Source organism: Toxorhynchites rutilus, chromosome 1, assembly GCF_029784135.1.
Source record: "Toxorhynchites rutilus septentrionalis strain SRP chromosome 1, ASM2978413v1, whole genome shotgun sequence".
In the NCBI taxonomy this organism is placed as follows: Eukaryota; Metazoa; Arthropoda; class Insecta; order Diptera; family Culicidae; genus Toxorhynchites; species Toxorhynchites rutilus.
The window spans coordinates 164,054,309-164,076,958 of NC_073744.1; the positions used below are offsets into that span (position 1 = coordinate 164,054,309).

Here is a 22,650-nt window from a genome sequence, read left to right on the forward strand (position 1 = left end):
TGATGTTTCCTTCGTTGTGTCCCCGTTTCATATCCCTCCTATCCGATCGATAAACTTTTACTTAGTCGCGGCAATACATACACACACTCTTTACAGATGCACGGGCCGAAGGTTGTGCAGTCCACTGATTATTCAACAAGAGCCAAAGGTTGTACCGCTCATGACAACTCTACACGAGCTGATGATTGCGCCGCCATTCTATCCTGGATTCCTTGAGTCGAGAAAGACGCACCACGCTAGATATGGGGTACAGACTAGGGGGGCGTTGCTGATTAATGGTCAGCTGCATCCCAATAGGAAGTATCCCGTGTCGGGCACACGTACAGAGCATCGAAGACTGCGACATACCAATTATGAGAACACTTGTAATACTAACCTCGAGTCAACCGCGAGTAATCGGTTACATATTACTAACATAGTCTAAGCAAACATTGTTAAAATATTGAACTCCCGGCCCCGTTAGGCTGACGCCATATGAGCCTTAATAAAATATATATTTTGGATAAAAAAAAAATCGCCTGGAGACAACAATATACGTCGATTATATGCCAAATTTATATCGTCTGGTAGTGTTGGTAATGCCAGTCATCTGTCCAGACAACGACCAACACGTTTCGACGAGAATATTGATGCCGTTCGAGCCAGTGTTGCAGAGACTCCATCGACATCAGGTCGCCATCGTTCGCAAGAGTTAGGCATCTTTTTATTGCCATTTGTTCGTGAAAATGAATTGGACAATTACTGGTTCCAACAGGACGGCGCTACATGCCTTAAAGCGGCTGCCACGACCAAATTATTGCGCGAAATGTTCCCCGGAAGATTAATATCGAAAAACGGCGATTATGACTGGCCACCGAGATCACCTGATTTGACGCCTCCTGACTTTTTTGACGTAGGACTACGTCTAACCGGAAGATATAGGGGGTGAAATGAAAATCTAGGCACTGAACAAGTAGGAAAAAATGCAAGATTTGGAACGCTTGTAACTCGAGCATTTCTCAATAGATCGCAAAGGTTTTTGCATCAATTGATAGGAAATATATCTACGCATCTATCATAACGAATAACATTTCATTTTTCTTGAGATAAATAATTGAATAATTGTGAAATATCAAGCATTGTCCAAATGCACTATGTGCCCATTTCTGATTGGTCCATTTTGTGCTCCTCAAATCGTACCGACCAAAACGGGCAATCAGAGCAGCAGCGAAATAGAAGCATGATTGGAAAGGAAAAAGAAAAAAAAATGAACGAAACATTGGTCGCAGTCTCACACATGCGTAATTCTCGAGCCAGCCAGTCAGCTTAAAAATCCCCGCTCCGCTGCCGTAACGATCATTCTCATCCAAACCGTACACCAAATCTTTTCGCATCACATCACATCAACAAACCAACACAAGCAGCCATGGTTGGATATGGCAAAGGAGGAAAAGTGAAGGGAAAGGCAAAATCCCGCTCGAACCGTGTTAGTCTGGAGTTCCCCGCAAGGGTAGCTAGGCCGAGCGCGTTAGTACCAGTGCACCAGTCTACCTAGCCGGCGTTATAAAGTATCGGCCGCCGAAGAGTTAGCTGGCAGCGCTACTCGCGACGATAAGAGAACCCACATTCAGAACAGACCACATTCGGTTCGGTGATCAAGACAACAGGCAGTTGCAGCGAGTGGCGAGTGGCAAACGAAATCGCAAAACGACAGCAGGTAGCGGAAGAAAAAAGTTTGTCCTTTATACAATCTGCTTCGGTGGCAAAACCAGAACCAGGCGGCCTCGAGGGCGTTCGAAATGGTTTTTTTCAAAACCACGAGTACTAAGTTTTCTAAATTGGAACCATTCCATAGAACACGGCGCTTATCAGGGCCATTAAACTTTCCAAAAAAGAGTTTACGAAATACAGTTTAATGCATTCTAAAATAATATCCAAAATAATAATAAAACACAAATTGATTTTTTCATAATTTGTTTGCCAGGATCTGATGAGTATGTGAATTTGGCAGTTGTTCTGAGCTTATTGATAGTTGGGGGACTTTCCTGATTATTCAATTTTCACCAATTCTTAAATTGTTTCCAGATTAAAAGTACAGTAATTTACAATTAGTTCGACATTTAGCTGATTGGACGGACATGTAATGTATATTTAGTTGTACATTTTCGTAAACATAGAGATCCAAATTATGACCCCACATTGAAAGTCGACACTGTACCACTGTCATCGCAAATGTTCAATTACAGGTTAAAATCACCTCCAATGCGACACTGAGTGGTGCTTCGGCACGTCGCATTGAATGTAATTTACTGTACAATATGTCACAAGCTGGATGGGAAAAAAATTTCCAACTGTGAAAGCTGTGGCAAACGCAATAGCTAAACAGGAAGGTTTAACCGAACAAGATGGGGATATCGAGTGATAACAAAAACACAACACCAAAGGTTCTTTTCAGAACCATCAACATGTTCATAAAGAGTAAATAGTAAACTAATCCATTTTTCAGGTAGATAGGTAGGTATTCACGTAGGAGAAGAAAATAAAACAATATATTTAACAAAAGCTGTCCCCTTTGTATAGTCCTACGTCACTCCGGTTATGTCCCAGACATTATCCACCCGTCTTTTTTATGGGGATATTTAAAATCCAAGGTATACACTGATAAACCAAGGACCCTAGCTGCGCTGAAAGACAATATCCGACAAGAAATTGCTGCCATATCGGCCGAAACATTGGGCAAAGTGATAGAAAATGCCGAAAAAAGGGCACATTTTGCGGTCAAGGCCAGAGGCGGTCATTTACGAGATATCATAATCAAAAAGTAGTTAGAACAAATCTCCTTGGACCAAAATAAATGAATTTCAAAAATTTTTTTTTTTAAATTCCACTTCTTTACTTTGCTATTGCAAAAACAAATCCTTCCACTTTAAATGGCCCACCCTGTATATATATAAAAATGGATTTCTGTCTGTCTGTCTGTCTGTCTGATTCTTATGGACTCGGAAACTACTGAACCGATCGACATGAAAATTGGCATGTAGGGGTTTTTGGGGCCGGGGAAGGTTTTCGTGATAGTTTGAGACCCCTCCACCTCTCTAAGGCCATTCCATACAAATGAAACACGAATTTCTGCATTACTAGAGAATTAATCAAGCAAATGAAACCAAATTTGTCATGTGATGGTTTTAGGGTGCAATTAGGGCCTGATTACGAATGTCACTTCACGGTGAAAACGGAATAAAATGCACACAAATTGCATACAATTAATTTCGTTTTCACTGTGAAGTGACGTTCGTGATCAGGCCCTAAATGTTTTAACGGTGGTTAGATACTTCTCTCCCCTTCTCTTAGGGGGGGCTGCCATACAAATGAAACACAAATTTCTGCATTACTCGAGAATTAATCAAGCAAATAAAATCAAATTAGGCATATGAAGGTTTTAGGGTGCAATAATGTTTCTAAGGTGGTTAATGTGAGAAGAGGGGAAGGGTCTGTCTTTATTCTATCATATTTTCTGTCCCAAACATTTATTCCATGTTGAACGAGAATTGTGTCTGAAAATAATCTGATATTTTAATGATGAGTTTTGGTAGAAATACTACGAATTTTTTAGTAAAAAGTAAATTCAACGGGGTCGATTAGAAGATCAATCAATGAACAGTTCTGCGATTGGACTCATGAACTTGCGCTTAGTAAGAAAACGTGAATGTTTGAAGGTATTGATAACAAAAACCAATTTTGGGCGGGACGAAGTTTGCCGGGTCAGCTAGTGCGATAATAATTTCCCGCCAATCCGGGAAGTGAACCGATGAAAGGGCTTAGGGCATGGAACCCTAGGGGTTACAGGTTATGTTATTATAAGGCGTCGTGCACAAATTACGTAACGCTAAAAATCCGGATTTTGGACCTCCTCCCCCCCCTACGTAACGCAATTTCCTATCTCTAATACACAGAAAGTAACGCAACCTCGACCCCCCTCCCTCCCCTTATCGCGTTACGTAATTTGTGCACGACGCCTAATAGTCAAAGAATTCACTTACCTCATAACTCCACGCAAGAAACCTCCCCAAATCAGCATCACGTACGAACCAGGGCCATTTCTTTCCGATTGAACCCGCGATGTTTTTGAAACTTTCGATAGCTAAACTTGTTTATTACAATCCCTACACGGCTACTACACGGGCTACTCCGACCACTACTTTCACCGCCTACTACGCGTTTAAAAGTTGCTCCCTAGGAAATCGGCAATCGTATTGTGAACGGTATAATCTCTATTTGCTATTCGCTATTGAGGTCTGCTCTGTTTTACTTCTAAAATGTTTGTGGCTTTATTTTTTCGCTCGTATATATGAATGATATTTTTCTCGTCTACTTTAGTGTTTCCAAAATGGTCTACTCTGCAGGCATTGTGCATTGTGTGTGTGCAGCATTCAATTGCTCTCTAATACCTAGAACTATCACAATTCCCCTCTAGTTTTGCTCGTTTTTTTTAGTGTGATCGATATTTATCTTATTATTGACTTGTTTTCTCTATCATTTAGGGTGTCATTAAATGTTTTAATAGTAAATTTACGCTCAAGTGTGCTTCCGAACGAAAAATTGGTTGCTTGTCAAATAGGTAAATGTTTTTTTAGGATCACTATCTAAACATGTTAAAATCTTGTATCTTCGATAAAAATTTTCACACAATAAAATCATTAACACATCGCCCCCTTTTCGCTCTAGACAGGAACCCCGGTACGGTCCTTAATCTTCCCCATCACGCTGGAGTGCATCTTCGAGTATCCGCCGCTGCTGTGCGATTTGGTCAGCTTGAGCGATTCGTGCGCGAAGCTGCTGTGATTGTTCAGCTGGTAGGCACTCCCCCCACTGCTCATCCCGGTGCCTTCCGCGAAAAACACCGGCGAGGAACTTTTCTCTCCACCGCCACCGACACCACCACTGCCGGGAGTGGTTCTGGCAGATCTAACCGGTGACTGATGCGGGTGACCACCCTTATCATCCCCTCCGGACTCCGGATGGACTGCCGTAGCCGACGATGGCGGTGGACAGTTAACCCGCTCTAGCTCCTCGTCGATGCATTTAAACTGCCAGCTCCAGTTGGCTCGGTACAGGAACGGGCGGTGATCGAACCGGTTATCGTCTGGGCTGTACGATTCGGCGTGATAGGCCGGCGTCAGAACGGTCATCTTGTGTCGATTTATGGCGTAGCAACGGAAAAAGTGCTTCACCTTGTCCGCTACCTCCCGCGGGCTGCAGCTATCCCTCCACATCGAAACGAGCTTGCAGAACATACTGTACGGACCGCAGAACGATTGCTTCCGGAGGCGTCCGAACTCGCTCAACTCGTTGTACGTCATGCCCATGTCCTCTTCGTCGGTTTGCGCGAGGACACCCTCGCGCAGAGGCTCCAGCTCGGCCGTCGGGGGTGCGGTGACAATGTCCGATACGATTGGGAGGTTGAATCTAAAACAGAAAAAAAAACATTTTTAATGATAAATCTTGTGATAAACGTTTCGGGACAGAATTCCCCAGAGATTCTCAATCGGATCGAGATCCGGTGAGATAGCAGGCCAATCCAAAATAACGATATTGTGATCGGTTAACCATTGCTTAGTGTGCTTAGAGGCGTGGATTGAAGCATTGTCTTGCTGAAAAATACATTTTCACCCACCAGTTCTTCAGCAGCATCAATTAGAACTTCTTCCAGCATGTCTGTGTTATATTTAGAGTTCATCTTGTACGAAACCAAAACAATTGGTAGGTAACCGTTATAGCAAAATGCGCTCCAGACCATAACCAATCCTCCTCCGAAATTCCAACTCATTCTGATCTGAGTACGGTTACGCAAATCATGCCAATAATGTTGAAACCCATCTGTACAACCCAAACTAAATTTCTTCTCGTCGCTAAAAACAACGGATTGTCATTTTGTACCAAACGAGATATGTTTTCGATCAAACGAGATTTTGGTTGTCTTTTACTCCAAACAGCATCTTACTCTCCTGTAAAATCTGACCTACACTCTAGCAGTTACGGGAAGCTGTAGTTCGACTTTTATTTCATAAGAATTTATGTTCTGTCCGGTTGCTTTTCGAAGAATTTCTCTACGATCCCGTTTTGGGATGACAGCTTTTCGGCCGGAAAATGAATTAGTTGACCCGGAAAACTAACTCTTTATGAAAATGTTGGTGGTTTTGCCGATGTTTCTGGATGATGGATTTGACGCTCTCGTTGGTGTTACTGGATTCGATTTTCGTTTCTCTCTGATGAGTTTCTATTTTAATTCTTCACAATTTCTCAATTCCTTCTCACTTCCTTTTGGTTCATTTTTCTTCTTCGTGGTTTGTTTACCTTTGTACTTCATCAGTCATCAGCTAATTCCATATCGTGTATATTTCTTAATTGAGCATATCACAGTATCTTAATAATAAGCCTAAGTGGCTTATTCAACAAGATGAGTAAACGGCGCTGAATAATCGAAAAAAAAGCTGCCAGTTCGAGCAAGACGGACACATTATGGTAAGGAAAGACGGACACTAGTATTTTCCTAGGGTATTTACCAAAACTTTTTGGTTTTACTATAAAGATGTTTACAAATTACAAGCGCAAGAGTAACGGGCAGTCATGGACCGCTCAGCAGTTGGAACAAGCCATAAAGGCTGTAAAAAATGGATCGCCGGTGAAGACAGCAGCAAGAAGTTACGCAATTCCAAGATCCACACTGATTCGCCACCTCACAAGTCCAACTGTATCAACTCGGCTAGGACCTCTTGATTCCGTATTCAATTCTCAACAAGAAGAGGAGCTGGTACAACATCTGTTGGATTTGGAAAAAAGGTTCTATGGAATAACGATGACTAATGTTCGAAAGCTTGCTTTTGATCTGACCGAAAAAAATGGATTGCCACACCCGTTCAACAAGTCTACCAAGATGGCTGGAAAAGCTTGGCTAAGCAATTTTCTGAAACGAATCCCAAATTGTCGTTCCGTAAACCTGAAGCTACCTCTGCCGCCCGAGCCAGAGGCTTCAATAAGCCAGCAGTATCTGCGTTTTACGATTTGCTGGAAGAAGCGCTGAAAGATCCCAAATTGACGCCAGATCGTGTTTTGAACGCCGATGAGACTAGTGTTTGTACCGTTAGTATTTGTTTTGGCATTGTAGTTAGTTTAAAAATCAGTTTAATTTTTTATTCATACTTTCTTACAGGAAGTCTAAGGTAGCGGCATTGAAAGGCAAAAAACAGGTTGGTGGTATTTCATCTGCGGAACGCGGAGAAACAGCTACGGCAGTAATGTGCATGTCCGCAACCGGACAGCACCTTCCGCCGTTCTTCATTTTTCTTCGAATGCGGATGCACGAAGCTTTGAAGAAAGGGACATCACGTGGAAGCAAATTTGCCTGTAATGCATCGGGTTACATGACGGTCGAAATATTCAATGAGTGGTTCGATCACTTTTTGGAGCATGTAAAACCTTCTGAAGACAGTCCTGCCTTGCTCATAATTGATGACCACTCGTCGCACACGAAGAACCTAGTTAGTACCGAGAAAGCTAGAGCTAACTTTGTTAAGGTTCTAGTTTTACCACCACACACTAGCAACAAACTTAAACCGCTTGATGTATCCTTTATGACACCGTTCAAGACGTACTACGCACAGGAAGTAGAGCGTTTCCTACAACAGAATCCAGGTAAAGTCGTCAGCCAATATGACGTTGCCGAGCTCATGAAACCTGCATTCATCAAGGCGGCCAATTAACCTCAACCATCGATGAATTGTTTTTAATGCTTTATAAATAAACTTTCGTTTTGAAATATTTTTAAGTGTATCATCAAACTTTACAAATTTCCTTCCAAGGATGAAACTGTTCACGAACAACATGAGTAGCCTTTCGAATCGTAGCGTAATTCAAGAACACTCCCCAATACTGAAAACACTAAAATACGTACAAAAACTACAACTTTTCCGTAAGTGTCCATCTTTCCCACCTTAGTGTCCGTCTTACCCATTCCAGAGGTCCGTCTTTCCCGACCATGTGAAGAAATTGTATTTCGATACATTTTTTTCAATGACCCAGAATACATCAATGTTCGAATAAATTTACTGGTATCAACGGTAATTATGATAGAAAAGGACCTGAAGTTTCAATTTGTACAACAACTGCGATCATGAAAGCTATATATGTGTAAAAATTGAGATTACACCTTAGGGTGTCCGTCTTTACCTACTTTCCCCTACATATTTTAACTTCATTGTAAAAGGTGCATAAAAAGCGGAGACAGTTGATTGAGCATTGTTGAGTTATTTATAGAACAGTAGCCCGATGTGTCTGCAGGGCAGAGCAGTTGTATGGATGAATCGATCTTATTTCGACCGTGGATCGATCTCCATCGCTGATGATTGTTGCATGGACGTAGCTATTCTGTAACAACACAAAGATGGTCAATGAGGGCCCTGAGTTTTGAACTCATTATTGTTACACCGAGCAAAATTTAGTGTTTTGTAAATCGAGATAACCTCTTACCGAGCTCGAGTTTCAAGTGTTGCAATTGCATATATTTAAGCGTTTCTGAAATTATTCTCAAGGGAAACTATCAGGGACGCAAAACCAAAACAAAATAATTCTCCGAAGATGTGCAACAAGCAAACAAAACAACTCGAAATATCATGACAGTTGCACCGATGGCTTTCACTCGGTCGATTTTATGCTTTCTTTACAATGCAGGCTTTTAATCGCATGCGATATACTCACTCGCGATATTTTTCAGTGCAGCTCTTTACAATGGTGCGCGATATCGTGAGATGATCTGTCATAATCTGTCTGTCAAACCTGCGTTTCTCTAACCAAACTGCCATTATTTGTTATGGACAAGGTCGTACTAAATTGGTGGAACAAAATCATAACGCTAGAAATGTGAAAGCAAGTATAAAACTCCAGATAATTAATAATCGAAAAACTAACGAATTCAATCCAATATTAACAAAAATGCGTAAAAATAATTATTATTATGCAGAAAAACACTTGCAACAGGTAATCGATTCAGCTCTCACTTTATGAAGCGCCTCATATGTATAGAACTGAACATTTATTTCGATATATCGTTCCCCCCATCAAGCATATTTTGTTCCACCTGTCTGATGTATGTAGTGTCTCTCATCAAAGCAACGCGATTTTCGCAGCCAAAGCTTGGAGAGTTCTATCTTTTTTCGCACTGTCATGGGTGATTTCGCGCTTTGCTCTGATTGGTTGACGAATAAAAATCGTTATTGAAGAAAAAAAATCGCGCTCATTGTGAAGGATTGTAAATCCGGCATTACTATTATAGATACCGACTTCCTCGGTATCAATAATAGTAAAATAGAGCTAACGAGCAAAATTGTTATCGACTCGATTTCTATAATAGGGCCCATAGTTCATTATGTTGCTCCTTATTCATATTTCTTCACAGTACGGATGTAATGTGTGCAAACTGCAACTGAATGTTTACACTGTGCAACGAAGCAACAAAATGTTCAAACCAACAAGGTGTGGCGAGGCGATGGCAACTGTAGCGGGATGAATTTTCAGCCACTGTTTTAACCGAAGAAAACAGCTCTGTTCTCATCCAGCTGGACTTTTTATTCGGAAACAAAGTAAGCATTCACGAAAGTTCAATGATCGATTTGAAACATTCACCAATAATCTTAAAACACCTCTAAATTCACACAAGCTCTCTCCCTCAAAACAAATTATAAAAATCAATTTGCTTTTTAGTTTTTTTCGGATATTACTTTAGAATGCATCGAACAATTTGAACTAACTCTTTAGTGAGGGTGTTTTGGCCCTAAGAAAGACATGGTTTCACGAGGGCATCAAGCAAGCATGCATCACAAGCATCACAGGATTGCCGTATGTCGAAATTTGTGACCTTATTACCGATACACGCAATGCATCTTCTTGTAAATTTAATGAAAACAAATTTTCCGTAATATTTACATTGATACTTGATTTCGTGATTCACCCCTAGATCTATTTTGAGTCCGGTAGTGTGAATGAAGTCAAGCGTGGATTTTTTTTTTTGTGATGACGATCAGCTCTTTACCAAGAGAACTATACGTAATCTGTATTGCTGTATTGCCTATAATGAAAACTTTTGCATACCTTCGATTGCTTGCCACCGGAAGTTACCAGCAATGTGCGAACATGAGACTTGCGACAACAAATCTGTGGTTCGATTTGTAGAGGCCAAATATCCGGGATCAAATCATGATACCTTTCTTTCTTTGTTTATTTTTAAGAGGCTTTAAACTTTGCAGTTCATTCGCCTCTGGACATGATACCTTTAACTGGAACATTTGCGCCCTGCGAAAAATGATATAAGATTCTTATGAAGGCGGCAAAAGGAGAACTTCACTTCTCGGTAAGAATATGAATTTTTGATTGATTCCACTCTCACTAACATGTGCAATTTCAGGAGATGTTGGGTTTTCACAGGAGCACGTGTTGTTAGCCCCTTAAAGAAATGCCAGAGTTGGCAGTAGTGAACAACATTTTAACCATAAGCACAGTCAAGCAAGAAATTTTATCGAAAAAGTAGGTGCAAGAGAAGATAACATCGATAACAAATGTTTTTGTGGCGCTCCACAATATATGTCATGCACATAAAATAGAAGACCGAATGAAAACTATGAAAACGTTGATGAAATTGATTCCTACTCCAACGGTAACGAAAAACCTAGTGCAACCAGTATCAGGGATCACATTAGAGAGTGTTTGTAATATTTTTATAGAGTACTAATTAGAAACAAATAAAAAGATGTATTTTTTTTTGACGTAGAACTACGTCTTTCATTAAGGGTGCCAAATCAGAAAACAGGTCACGTTTTCATGAAATAAAGTTAACGTTAATAACTATTTTTGCTGCGAACGGATTTTGGCGATTTACATACCAAACGAATCGGAAATTCCCTAAGATTTGTTTGATATGCTATATATTACAGTCCCATGGTGTGTAAATGGTTAAAATTCATGAAAACTATACGCGTTTCCATTTTCCCATACATTTGTTCTGTCCATTTGTTGCTTTCCCGTACAGAGCTGTCAATAACGAGCAACTTATTGACGAGCAACGGAGGGGAAATCGTATGACTCCGTGAACAAAGGAAAGGGAGAAGAACGAATTGGAATATTTGCCTAGAGTATAAACAGTGGATCTCGCTGAGGCAAACTTTCATTCTTCGTGAGGACGCTGACTGATCAATATCGTTGCTGGGCGAGCGGATGGTGAGGAGTGAAGGAGTAATACGAAGAAAAAGTAATGTTTTCCAAGAGCCTTTTTGAAGGTTAGGAACGAATGAACTAAAGAAGTTTAAAGTCTCACATGTCTTAGTTTCGGATTGAAATGTGGACGCGACTAAGGACTTCTGTGGAGAAGAGCGCAAAACGGAGATAAGTGTGTGCATATTTAATTGCTTCAAGCCATCGATATATGGATATTTTTGTGTGTGTACGTGTGCGCGTTTTAACGTATTGCGCTGTTGCGGGTGAACATGTCGATCCGAACGTGGCGACAAGAAGGGGAGATAGCGGGAGGGAAATTTTTGCGCTAGGGTATTAGTAATGAATTCAGTCTTCTTCCAAGCAGTTGACATTGTTTGTTTTCCGTCATCATAAGGCTTCGTTGGAGCCTTTGACATTGCATCAATGCATTGAACTGATGCTATGGTGAAGCAGGTGTTGGGCACTAAAAAATTATTTGGAAATACCAAGTTATTCAATAAGTTATAATAAGTTATTAATTTATTTGGGTTCGCGTGCTGGTTGCAAAACTCCCTTCAAATAGGATTCATTTGCGCTAATCTTGATCATAATAAAGCAGTGCTACTGTTTTCGAGGTTGTTGAGATTAACAGAAAGAGTTTATTATATTATATTATAGAGTTTCGACTAAATAACCAAGAAAGTAAATATCGTTCTGGAATTTTGTATGTATATTGGTTTCGCTTGCCAGTATCAAAACTTTCTCCACTAAGGATGATAACTGCGCTTATCTCGAGCATGTATTGTTCTGCGAGGACAAGAATGAATCATCAAACAATAATCGTCAAATTATTCTACAAGAAAAAATATTTCAAGGCGACCAAACTGGTAGAATGGTTATTTCTAAAATTACGTAGCATTATAAAATAATATTCGCAGTTGTAAACAAGCGACTTGAATTAAACTACAGCGTAGTTCTACGTCAACAATGCGGTCGTGTCTTGGACACAACTTCTATAATTTTTTTGTTTCAATTTCGTCATCTATTATAAAATCGAGATGATAAGAATATTACTCCCTAGCTCTATATTACTATTGAGCAATTCCAAATGAAATCGACAAATGACAAAACATGAATATTTTTGATTCAAATGAAAGTTTGTGTTCCGTTTTGGTTGGAGGAAATATAAGTTTTTCACCACAATTGGGAATTTGTTGACTCAAGTGTAACTTTTGAAAAGTGTGTATCGATATTAGTAAAAGAAATGCCGGATTTACAATCATCCACAATGAGCGCGATTTTTTTTATCAATAACGATTTTTATTCGTCAACCAATCAAAGCAAAGCACGAAATCATCCATCACAGTGCGAAAAAGATAGAACTCTCCAAGCTTTGGCTGCAAAAATCACGTTGCTTTGACAGGAGACACTACACACGACTTACAGAGACAAGGCTAGCTACTCTGAATCAGTCATTTTTTAGTGGCGTCATCTGAGTCGTTGAAGTAAACAATGTGTTCTTATTTTTTATTTTTCGTGCTCTGTAAGTTTGTGCGTTGATAATATAGTTGATTATATTTAACACCATGAATAATTTGATAAAACATTTATCCACAAAGAACATAATTCCCGGTTTTTCGGAAAGCGAAAGAATCTCTTTTTTGGCCCGATAATGTCATTTTCATAATTTATACACCCGCTCACAGCGCATTGAACCATTTTCGATTTTTCATTTCAGGAACATTTACGCGTAAGTCGGAAAACAAAATACAACTGGCGACTGTTTACACTGACAATTCGGATGACGTCACCAAAAAAAAATGTTTACTCGCTGAAGAACTAGCCTTGTCTCTGTAAGCCGTGACACTACATACATCAGACAGGTGGAACAAGGTATGTAAGATGGGTGGAACGATGTATCGAAATAAATGTTCAGCTCTATATATATGAAACGCTTCATCAAGTGAGAGCTGAGTCGATCACCTATTGCATGCTTATTACTGCATAATCATAATTATTTTTATACATTTTTGTTAATATTCGATTGAATTTGTTAGTTTTTCATTTATTAATTAAATAGCAGGAATCTTATACAGATTATGACAGATTATCGTGCGATATCGCGTACCATTGTGAAGAGCTGCACTGAAAAATATCGCGAGTGAGTATATCGCATGCGATTAAGGCTAGGCGCAAATTGAGAAACGTATAGCGCTCGTAAGCGAACACGAGACTACCAACACGACTCATACGTGCCGCAAATGTAGCGTGGGGGAGCGCATATTGAGTCGCAGTTTAGTGTAAGTAACGTGCCACTTGCATACAATATCTGATTCACACAGAGTTGCGCGATATATTTATTTACTAACACAACCACTTGACCGGTACAACCATACAGTATCAGACTCACGGCGCTATATGATTGTTCACCAACACAACAACCACAACCGGCACGACCAGCACGAGAAACTGTGATTCAGCCACAGCATCACGCGAATCGTGTCTCACGAGCGCTCCACCATCTCACGTCATCTGGTCAATTTGCGCCGTTCTATCTGTTTTCATTAGCCACAAAAACAGGCGCTAGATCGCGCCAAGATGCTCGCGCTATACGCGTCTCAATTTGCGCCTGGCCTAAAAGCCTGCATTGAAAAGGAAGCAAAATCTGAAAAATATACACTGAGAAAAAAAATACTACTCATTTTTCTATTTGCGAAAAAAAGCTTTGATTTGCAATATTTAAAATATATATTTTTATTTTTTTTATTTTTCCAATTAAAATAGAAGTCATGTAGAAAATTTAAAAAATAAGTTCTAAATGGTAAAACTATTTTTGACGAAATTTGGGGAACATCGTTTTATAAAGTAATTTCGAAACTTAGAATGTTTGTATGTTAACTATCACATTTACCCACAAATCATGAATCCTGATGTGATTTAGAACAAAAAAACTCATTATCAATGTCCTTAATGCAGTCATTCTCGAGATATTCAAAAAAAAATTCTAATTTATCGTCTTTTTTTTTAGTAAACTAACTGACGTCCCACACAAAATTTATTTTCCGTTATCACATCCACGTTCATGGGTCCAATCGCAGAACTATCGATTGATCTTCTAATCTACCCTTTAAAATTATTTTATACTATAAAATTTCAGTACTTCTACCAAAACTCGACATTATAATATCAGATTATTTTGAGACACAATTCTCGTGCAAGATTTTTCATCAACTTGCAAATAACATGTTTCTACGTTGCATGGAATATATGTTTGGTACAGAAAATATGATAGAATGAAGACAACTCTAAATCGGACAATTCCTTTCTCGAGTTTTGCTTTTATCAACACGGTCGGCGATCCATTTATATTTATATAGATAGAAGACGATATAGGAGTGCGTTTTACCACATTAAAATCCATTTCCACTTTCGAACGAAGATCAATTTCGTTACCGCAAACATCAACTGAACTAACAACGCTTGTTAATATGTAATTGTAGAACACATACGAATTGAATTTTTCGAATTTTCCGAAAAATTTTAATTGTCATGTTTGGTTGGAATATGTGTATTATTTTAATGGAACTTCCTCTTCATTCAAGAGAAGAGAGGGGTGTCATACCATCATAGAAACATATCTCGTACCCAAAAACCCTCACATCCCAAATTTTGCTCCATTTACTTGATTAGTTTTCGAGTTATGCAGAAATTTGTCTTCCATTTGTCCTCCTGAGAGAGGGGGGTGGAGTGTCTAACCAACATAGAAACAATTATTGCATTCTAAAACCTCCACATGCCAAATTTGGTTTCATTTACTTGATTAATTTTCGAGTAATGCAGAAATTAGTGTTTCATTTATATGGGAGACCCCCATTGAAAAAGGGGGGAGGGGAGTAGTATCGAACTACTATAGAAACGTTTATTGTACCCTAAAACCTCCATATGGCAAATTTGGCTCCATTTGCTTGATTAGTTTTCGAGTTATACAGAAATTTGTGTTTCATTTGTATGGGAGCCCCCCCTTAGAGAGGGGGGTGGAGTGTCTAACCACCATAGGAATAGAACCTGCACATGCCATATTTGGTTTCGTTTGCTTGATTAATAGATTGATAATTAATAATAGATTAATAATAGATTAATAGATGGTAAATATAGAAGAAGTGCAAAGTAAAACGTAGAATGATGAAATGATCATTCGGCTAACCTTTCATCGGTTTCACATAGAATATTTCTCTAATTTCTCTAAATTCTATTGCTATACCTATCATTCGGTAATTCACTGTCAAAAGGAATGAGGTCATCCTGATCCATTATCGATAGGATCCGTCATGAGCTGCTGTAAGTAAAAAAACTGCCGCCAAAATCTTTCGCGAATGATTTGGCTTGCTATCAGTTTTCGAAAGCGCGACTGAATTGGAACCACTGTCAACAAGATTATGCGCAATCAACCCGATCCGATATCGACAAAATGCGTGCAATCATTCGATAAAATCTTTCACGGCCATCTCGATTCGCTATCGACAAAATTCTACGCGGTCGTCCCGATCCACCTTTTTTCATCTACTTTAGTATTCATACGGTCATCCCGAGTCATAGTCGTTTGTGCGGTCGATACGATCCGTCCATTTTCCCTTTCATTCTACCGTTTCATCATACGGTCGTCCCGATCCGAACTTTTTATAAAGTATTTATCTTTTTTTACCTTGCTATATTTAAAAAAAAGTGGAACATATCGATATTATTAATTTATTCGTTTTTCTTTAGAGTAACGCTTACTATTATTGTATGACCCGTAATCTTGGGTTTCAATGCCCCCGTCGCTCAAGAGAATCAGTTTTGAAAACATGTCTTCATTTTGAATACATTTGGCTTACTGTGAAGACATTTGATTTTGTGAAGACATTATGAAATATTCGAAGACATTTTAGTATGGTAGCGTACCTGGGTTTTCGAGAGATCTTATTTCCATGAAATTCTAACTATTGTAGAACGAGACGCTCAAACAGACGGGAATTGGTTTTTCTTCATTGGAGTGCCCATTTGCGCTGAATATTGATTATGAATTAAAATCGATGACATCAGATTTGAAGTTTACCTTATTCAGACAATTCAAACTGCGTCGCAAATATTAAAAAAAGGGGAGAACCGGGGAAAAAAAGGGAAGAACCGACGTTCAATTGATGACCGTTCAGACTCAGTCGAGTCAGACGAGTTACTCGTCTGTTTTTCAACTCGTCACCTGGAATATTAAAACAAACGAGACGACCGCTCGTCTCCTCGTCCCATCTTCTTGGAACACCGACATTAACAACACGTAAAATAAGAAATGCGATGAGATACATTCAGTTCGATTTTCGAATTTTCGTTCACAGCCATCACCTTTAAAGAGGGGGAGGGGTCTCAAACCATCCAAAGAACTTTCTCCGGCCACAAAACTTCTACATACAAATATTTACACCGATCGGCTCAGTAATTTCTATATACATTTAAAAAGATATATTGAGATTGAGCCTAGGATTCAATGATCTTTTGTTGACCTAAAGAAGAGTAAGGGTGTAGGGTTTTATACTGAATGAAGTTTACCTTGAATATATTATACTGATTGAAGTTTACCTTGACTTTTGAACTGAACATACCTGACGATGGAAAGAATCTTGATTTGAAGAGAGACGAACTATGGGGAGAGGCAGGATTGAACATTCGAAATAGCGAGGGGAGGGGGGAACAAGTAGCGAGTAAAAGGAGCAGAAGGACACAGTTGAGACCCGGACGTTCGAATATCCACATGAATCAGACAAAGTATTTACATGAACAATACTCACTTGTCTTTGGCGAACAGCAAGAACCGCTTGAGATCGGTCTTGGAGATCCCCCCAATCGGGTTAATATCGGCCGACGAGCAGTCGTACTTCGTCATATAGCCTCGCAGAGCCTCGTCCACGTTGGCCGACCCCAGCACCAGCAGTCCGCCGGGTCTGTTCCTCACCCACAGCATCAGCTGGGCAAACAAGTACGCAAGAACCATCCGCGTGCGCGCCTGAATGTTCTGCAGCGCTAGATTCTGTCGCGGGCAACCACCTTGAGTTTTGAACAACGGCTTCATACCGGTGACGGTGTTGAAGATCGCCAAGAGACAGCTCACCGCTCCATCGATGTTGATCTCCAGGTGGTAGCTTCCGATTTGACTGGCCAACACAGTCGCCCGTTGGCGGGTCTCACTGCTGGAATTCTCGCTTCCCATGTAACAAGTCACGAGCAGCCGATTGCACAGAGCGGTCGGATTATCCGGAGTAAAATCCGCATCCGCCAGGATCTTCCGGATGTCGTGCAGCACCTGGACATCCCCCAGCATTACCGACTTCACCACCATGCGGCACATAGAGTGAACAATGATAGCGGTACTGCTGGAGTCCACTCCTCCGCTCAGTGGCAGAAAGAACCCGCCTTGTCCAGAACGGCGCAGATAATCCCACAACCAACAGGCTGGTCCCAATGCGATTTCCTCCTCGGCGCTATGGTAAACCCACTCCAGCGGACCACTCGGAGGCATAGTAAAATCGCTGGGACGTGACAGTTCGAAGTCAACATCCACCCGGGGATAACTTGGACTTGCAGCAGCCACGGAGCAGCGTGATCGCAGCGAAACCCGGTACGATCGGATATCCTCCAGATCCACCGTAGCGGTCGTAACTTCGACATCCTCCAGGGCAAACTGCTTCCCCCTGGCGACGATATGACCATTCAGCGCAACCGCAGAGCACCCGTTGAAGTAAACCCGTTGCCCGTCACATCCCCGCAAATTGCTGAACAGATACATCCCACCCGCCTTAAAGCTGGCATTGCGTATGAGATCCGTCGTGATGTAAGCCTTGCGCAGCTGCATATAGCTTCCCGAGCTGTTCACGATGATCTCAACCCCCGACAGGGACATATCGATGTGGGTACTCCGGGGGTTCCAAAGTTCCTCACAAATCTCATACCCCAAGCAGGTGTCTCTGGTGGCGATGACGGCATCCCCGAAGGGGACCGTGTGCTGCCCCGTTGCACTCGAGATCATTCGCGGCAGATAGTACTCCTCGGTTTCGCGTACCTGAAAAGAGGTATGGAAAGGAATATTTATACGTTTCACCGCACCCGCTGCTGCAATACCTTCATCCACGAGGTGAACCACCGCGTCTCCCGGTAGTTCCCGTCGTCACACATCACCATCTTCGGGCGGATCAGCAGGATGCGTTTGTTGTGGAACACCACCCGGCAGTTGAAGGCCACATTTCGGTGCATCACCGGCATGCCAACGTCGATCAGCATGTTCTGGCAGACCGGTGACATCATGATCTCGAGCAGGATCTCCCACGAGTGCAGATAGGTGTCCGACTCGTGGAAGTGGTCCTCGCAGCTGTAGCCACTGTAATGGAAGATGGAAAGGGCAATTGGTGCAAAGTTTGTAAGAAGTTACAAAAAAGTCATTATGAGTTTATTAAAATAAAACCTTTCGAAAGGTTTGGGCAGTTTTTGGTTTAGAGAGTTCTTACGCTCTGATGAGCGTTGATAATGGACGTTAGAATTTTTGTATTTTGTATCTCTAACGATAGAGATGGCACAGAGTTTGTTGGCTAAGAATCTACGAATCCCTGTTGCATTTAATATTTTGCACTTATGATTGAACGCGTAACTTAGATAGTTCCAGCATTGAGTTGATTCAGCTCGTGGCAAATGAACCGAACTAAACCTCCGTCACGTTGAACATTTAGTTTTTGCATTATTTCCCACACTCAATCGTCTCACTGAGAATGAACACCCGAAATATTCATACGCATCTTCGATCAACTAACAGTGGAAGAGAACAAAATTTCATATCTATCTATCTATTGGGGAAAAAGAAATGTCGTATATTGTCAATATATGGCAACACTTAAACATATCTTGTATTGTACTTATCGCATCATACTATACGGCTATTTCAAGACGACAATCTGTGCTATAAGTGTCGTTTTGACAGTGTTGTGATTGCCCTTTTCAGTCTCAAGTTATGGCTAGACCCTCAACTCGGTTCTCTACTGTGAGCAGCTTGACTGTTTGAAGCAGGCGATTGACCAGAAGCGGCCAGAAATGATCAATAGGAATGGTGTTGTTTTCCACCAGGACATACAAATGAAACACAAATTTCTGCATTACTCGAGAATTAATGAAGCAAACGAAATGAAATTTTGAATGTGGAGGTTTCAGGATGCAATAAATGATACTATGGTGGTTGGACACTCCATACCCCTCTCTAAGGGGGGACTGCAATACAAATGAAACAAATTTCTGCATTACTCGAGTATTAATCAAGAATAAAGCCTGTCCACGTTAAATTTCGGACACTTTTCTTTCAGTGTAGTTTATGAAATATTTCACTGATCAATGAAATATTTCTCGTACATGACAACTGTAACCCTCCTCTTTATTTCGATGTCCAACATGTTTACATTCTTCTTCAGTTTGGTAAAATGGCGTCGAATCAAGTGGAAGTACGCAAACGCATTTTGTGCGAACGGCAGCAAAATCCAACACTGTCGGTACGCGATTTCGCCAAAAAGCTAAAACTGCTGAAGAGTACCGTGTTTAGTGTGTGCAAATCGTTTGACCAGCGAATAACTGTGGATCGGAAGGTTTGCTCCCGACAGATGGACCGAAAGGTGGTTGCCATTATTGCGAAACATCCCAACCTTTCAGTTAGAAATGTGGCTCGAAAGGTTGGAAAATCAAAATCATATGTACAAAAAGTGAAGCAGAGGCATGGACAAGATGCGACTGTTTCGTTTGATAATTTGTTCCCAATTGATCTGAAGGTATATCATCTCCTGTTTCCTATCTCTTATCTTCGGCCCTATCGACGATCGTAAGGCGATCGATCGTTTATGAGCTGATCTCTCTTGTCTTAGTTACTAATAATACATACATACAAACATACAAATAAAATTAAACGCAAATTTCTGCATTACTCGAGAATTATTCAAGCAAATGAAACCAAATTTGGCATGTGCAAATATTAGGGTGCAATAAATGTTTTTACGGTGGTTAGATACTCCTCCCACTTCTCTTAGTGGGAGGGCTGCCATACAAATGAAACACAAATTTCTGCATTACTCGAGAATTCATCAAGCAAATGCAACCAAATTAGTCATATGGAGGTTTTAGGGTGCAAAAAATGTTTCTATGGTGGTTAGGCACTTCACCCCTTCTCTAAGGGGAGGGCTGCCATACAAATGAAACCAGGCCCTTTAGGCCGGGTAAGGGAGTAAAAAGTGCCCCCAAACCAAATCACTAGCTGTATGGCAAATATTGTAAAGGACATCAAATAAGAAATTTTGAAGGTTTATTTGAACCCCTATGTGGTTTTACATAGGATCTATAGTGAAAAACGTACTTTTTCGTTTATTTCACGCCTTCCTCAAAAGCTTCGAGATAAAAATTTGAAAAAAAATTTTTAAAAAAAATTCTTCAAAAATTTTAGTACTAAAAAAATTATTTTTGAAAATTTTTTAAAACAAATGTTTTGGGATTTAGAGATTTTTAGACATGTGTGATTTTTTACAGATTTTTTCAGTGTTGCGCTATACAAAAAAATATTTTTTTATTTTTCCAAAGAGTCTGGCTGGGTAAGGGAGTGAAAAGTTCCCCAAACCAAATCACCAGCTGTATGGAAAATATTGTATAGGGTATTAAATAAAACATTTTGACAGTAGTACCATATAGTTGAGTCCTTATATGGTAAACCACAGAATCTTTGGTGAAAAATGCACCTTTTCGTTTTTTTCACGCCATTCTCAATAGCTTTGAGACAAAAATATAAAAAAATACTGAAAGTACATCTTACTAAGGTGTATCGATAAATATCTTCAAACTATTTTTTCATCAAAAAATCTAATAATAAAAGAAATAAATACGCAGTACAAAATAATTTTATATATTTTCTGGCATTTCGAAATATTGAAAAAAAATTACTTTGAGACCCACTTCTACTCTAATTTTTATTTAAATGCGTTCGTATGTGTCTTTTTACTACATGTGGCGTAATTTTTCCTGAATTTTTAAGAGCATTGCGAGACACAAAAATAATTTTCTACTTCGTCTGCATTATTATTTTTATTTTCTTGAAATCGATTAATTTATTGTATTCGGGGTTTTCAATTGTAAGAATCAAATAAAAAAATAAATAAAAACAATTCGGATTTTTTGAAGTTTTCTCCTCATTAATCCGAACGATCTTTCCACAAGGACTTTATTTTTTTCTCACAGAGCTCTATCGTACTGCTGACTTCTATGAATTTGGTAATCTATCTAAATCCAATGTAAAGATAATCTCATATATTTTAAGATACGAGAAAAACAATTGTACAGCGCAATGCTCTAAATATACCGACAAAATTTAGACATGAAAAACAAAAATTTAAAAATATTAGAGCAGTAATGGGTTTCTAAATTCGAAATAAATTTAAAATGCCCAAAGGCCAAAAAACAAATTTTTTTGCGCAATCCTCTTAAAAATTCAAGAAAAAATTACGGTACATGTGGAAAAAAATAACACATACGAACGCATTTAAATAAAAATTAGAACAAAATTGGTTCTCAAAGTATTTTTTTTTTTTTCAAAATTTCGAAATGCCTGAAAATATACATTTTTTTTGTACCGCGAAAAACACTCTCAAAATTCTGAAAAAATCACATATACCTAAAATAGACGTAGGAAAAAAAATCAATACAAACTAGAGTAGTACTGAATCTCAAAATAAAAAAAATTATTGAAATTTTGTTTAAAATAAAAATAAAAATTAATTTAAAATTTTTTTTTAGTGTTTGATTTTCTGACGAAAGAATTGTTTGAAAATATTGATCGATACACCTAAGTAAGATGTACTTTCGGTATTTTTTTCATATTTTTTGTCTCAAAGCTATTGAGAATGGCGCGAAAAAAACGGAAAGGTGCCATTTTTCAACATAGATCATATGGTGTAGCATATAAGGACTCAAATATATGGTACTACTGCCAAAATGTTTTATTACGTACCCTATACAGTATTATTCATACAGCTGGTGATTTGGTTTGGAGGACTTTTCTCTCCCTTACCCAGCCAGACTCTTTGGAAATATAAAACTATATTTGCTGAAAAAAATCTGTAGAAAATCACACATGTCTAAAACAGCTGTAGAAACACATTTAAGTATGAATTAGAGTAGTACTGAATCTATAAATCCCAAAACATTTTTTTTTTCAAAATTTCAATATTTTTCTTAGTACTAAAATTTTTTTTGCATAATTTTTCTTGATACACCGTGGTTAGATGCACATTCAGTATTTTTTCCATTTTTTATCTCGAAGCTTTTGAGGATGGCGTGAAATAAACGAAAAAGTACGTTTTCCACTACAGATCCTATGTTAAACCACAT

General features: G+C 39.4%; 1 protein-coding gene across 4 annotated transcripts in view; it reads right to left on the reverse strand.

Annotated features, from left to right (window-relative positions):
• Nucleotides 1-4,101: 4,101 nt before the first annotated feature.
• LOC129762894 (glutamine-dependent NAD(+) synthetase) overlaps nt 4,102-22,650 on the reverse strand; it is a 163,189-nt gene continuing 144,640 nt past the window's right edge. For all 4 annotated transcript variants that reach the window (XM_055761490.1, XM_055761491.1, XM_055761492.1 and 1 more), the window contains 3 exons: nt 18,370-18,625; nt 17,043-18,310; nt 4,102-5,445 (listed from right to left, as the gene is read on the reverse strand). In XM_055761490.1, coding sequence (XP_055617465.1) covers nt 4,701-5,445; nt 17,043-18,310; nt 18,370-18,625 — 2,269 coding nt within the window. In that variant the 3' untranslated portion in view covers nt 4,102-4,700. The remainder of the gene's footprint in view (nt 5,446-17,042; nt 18,311-18,369; nt 18,626-22,650) is intronic.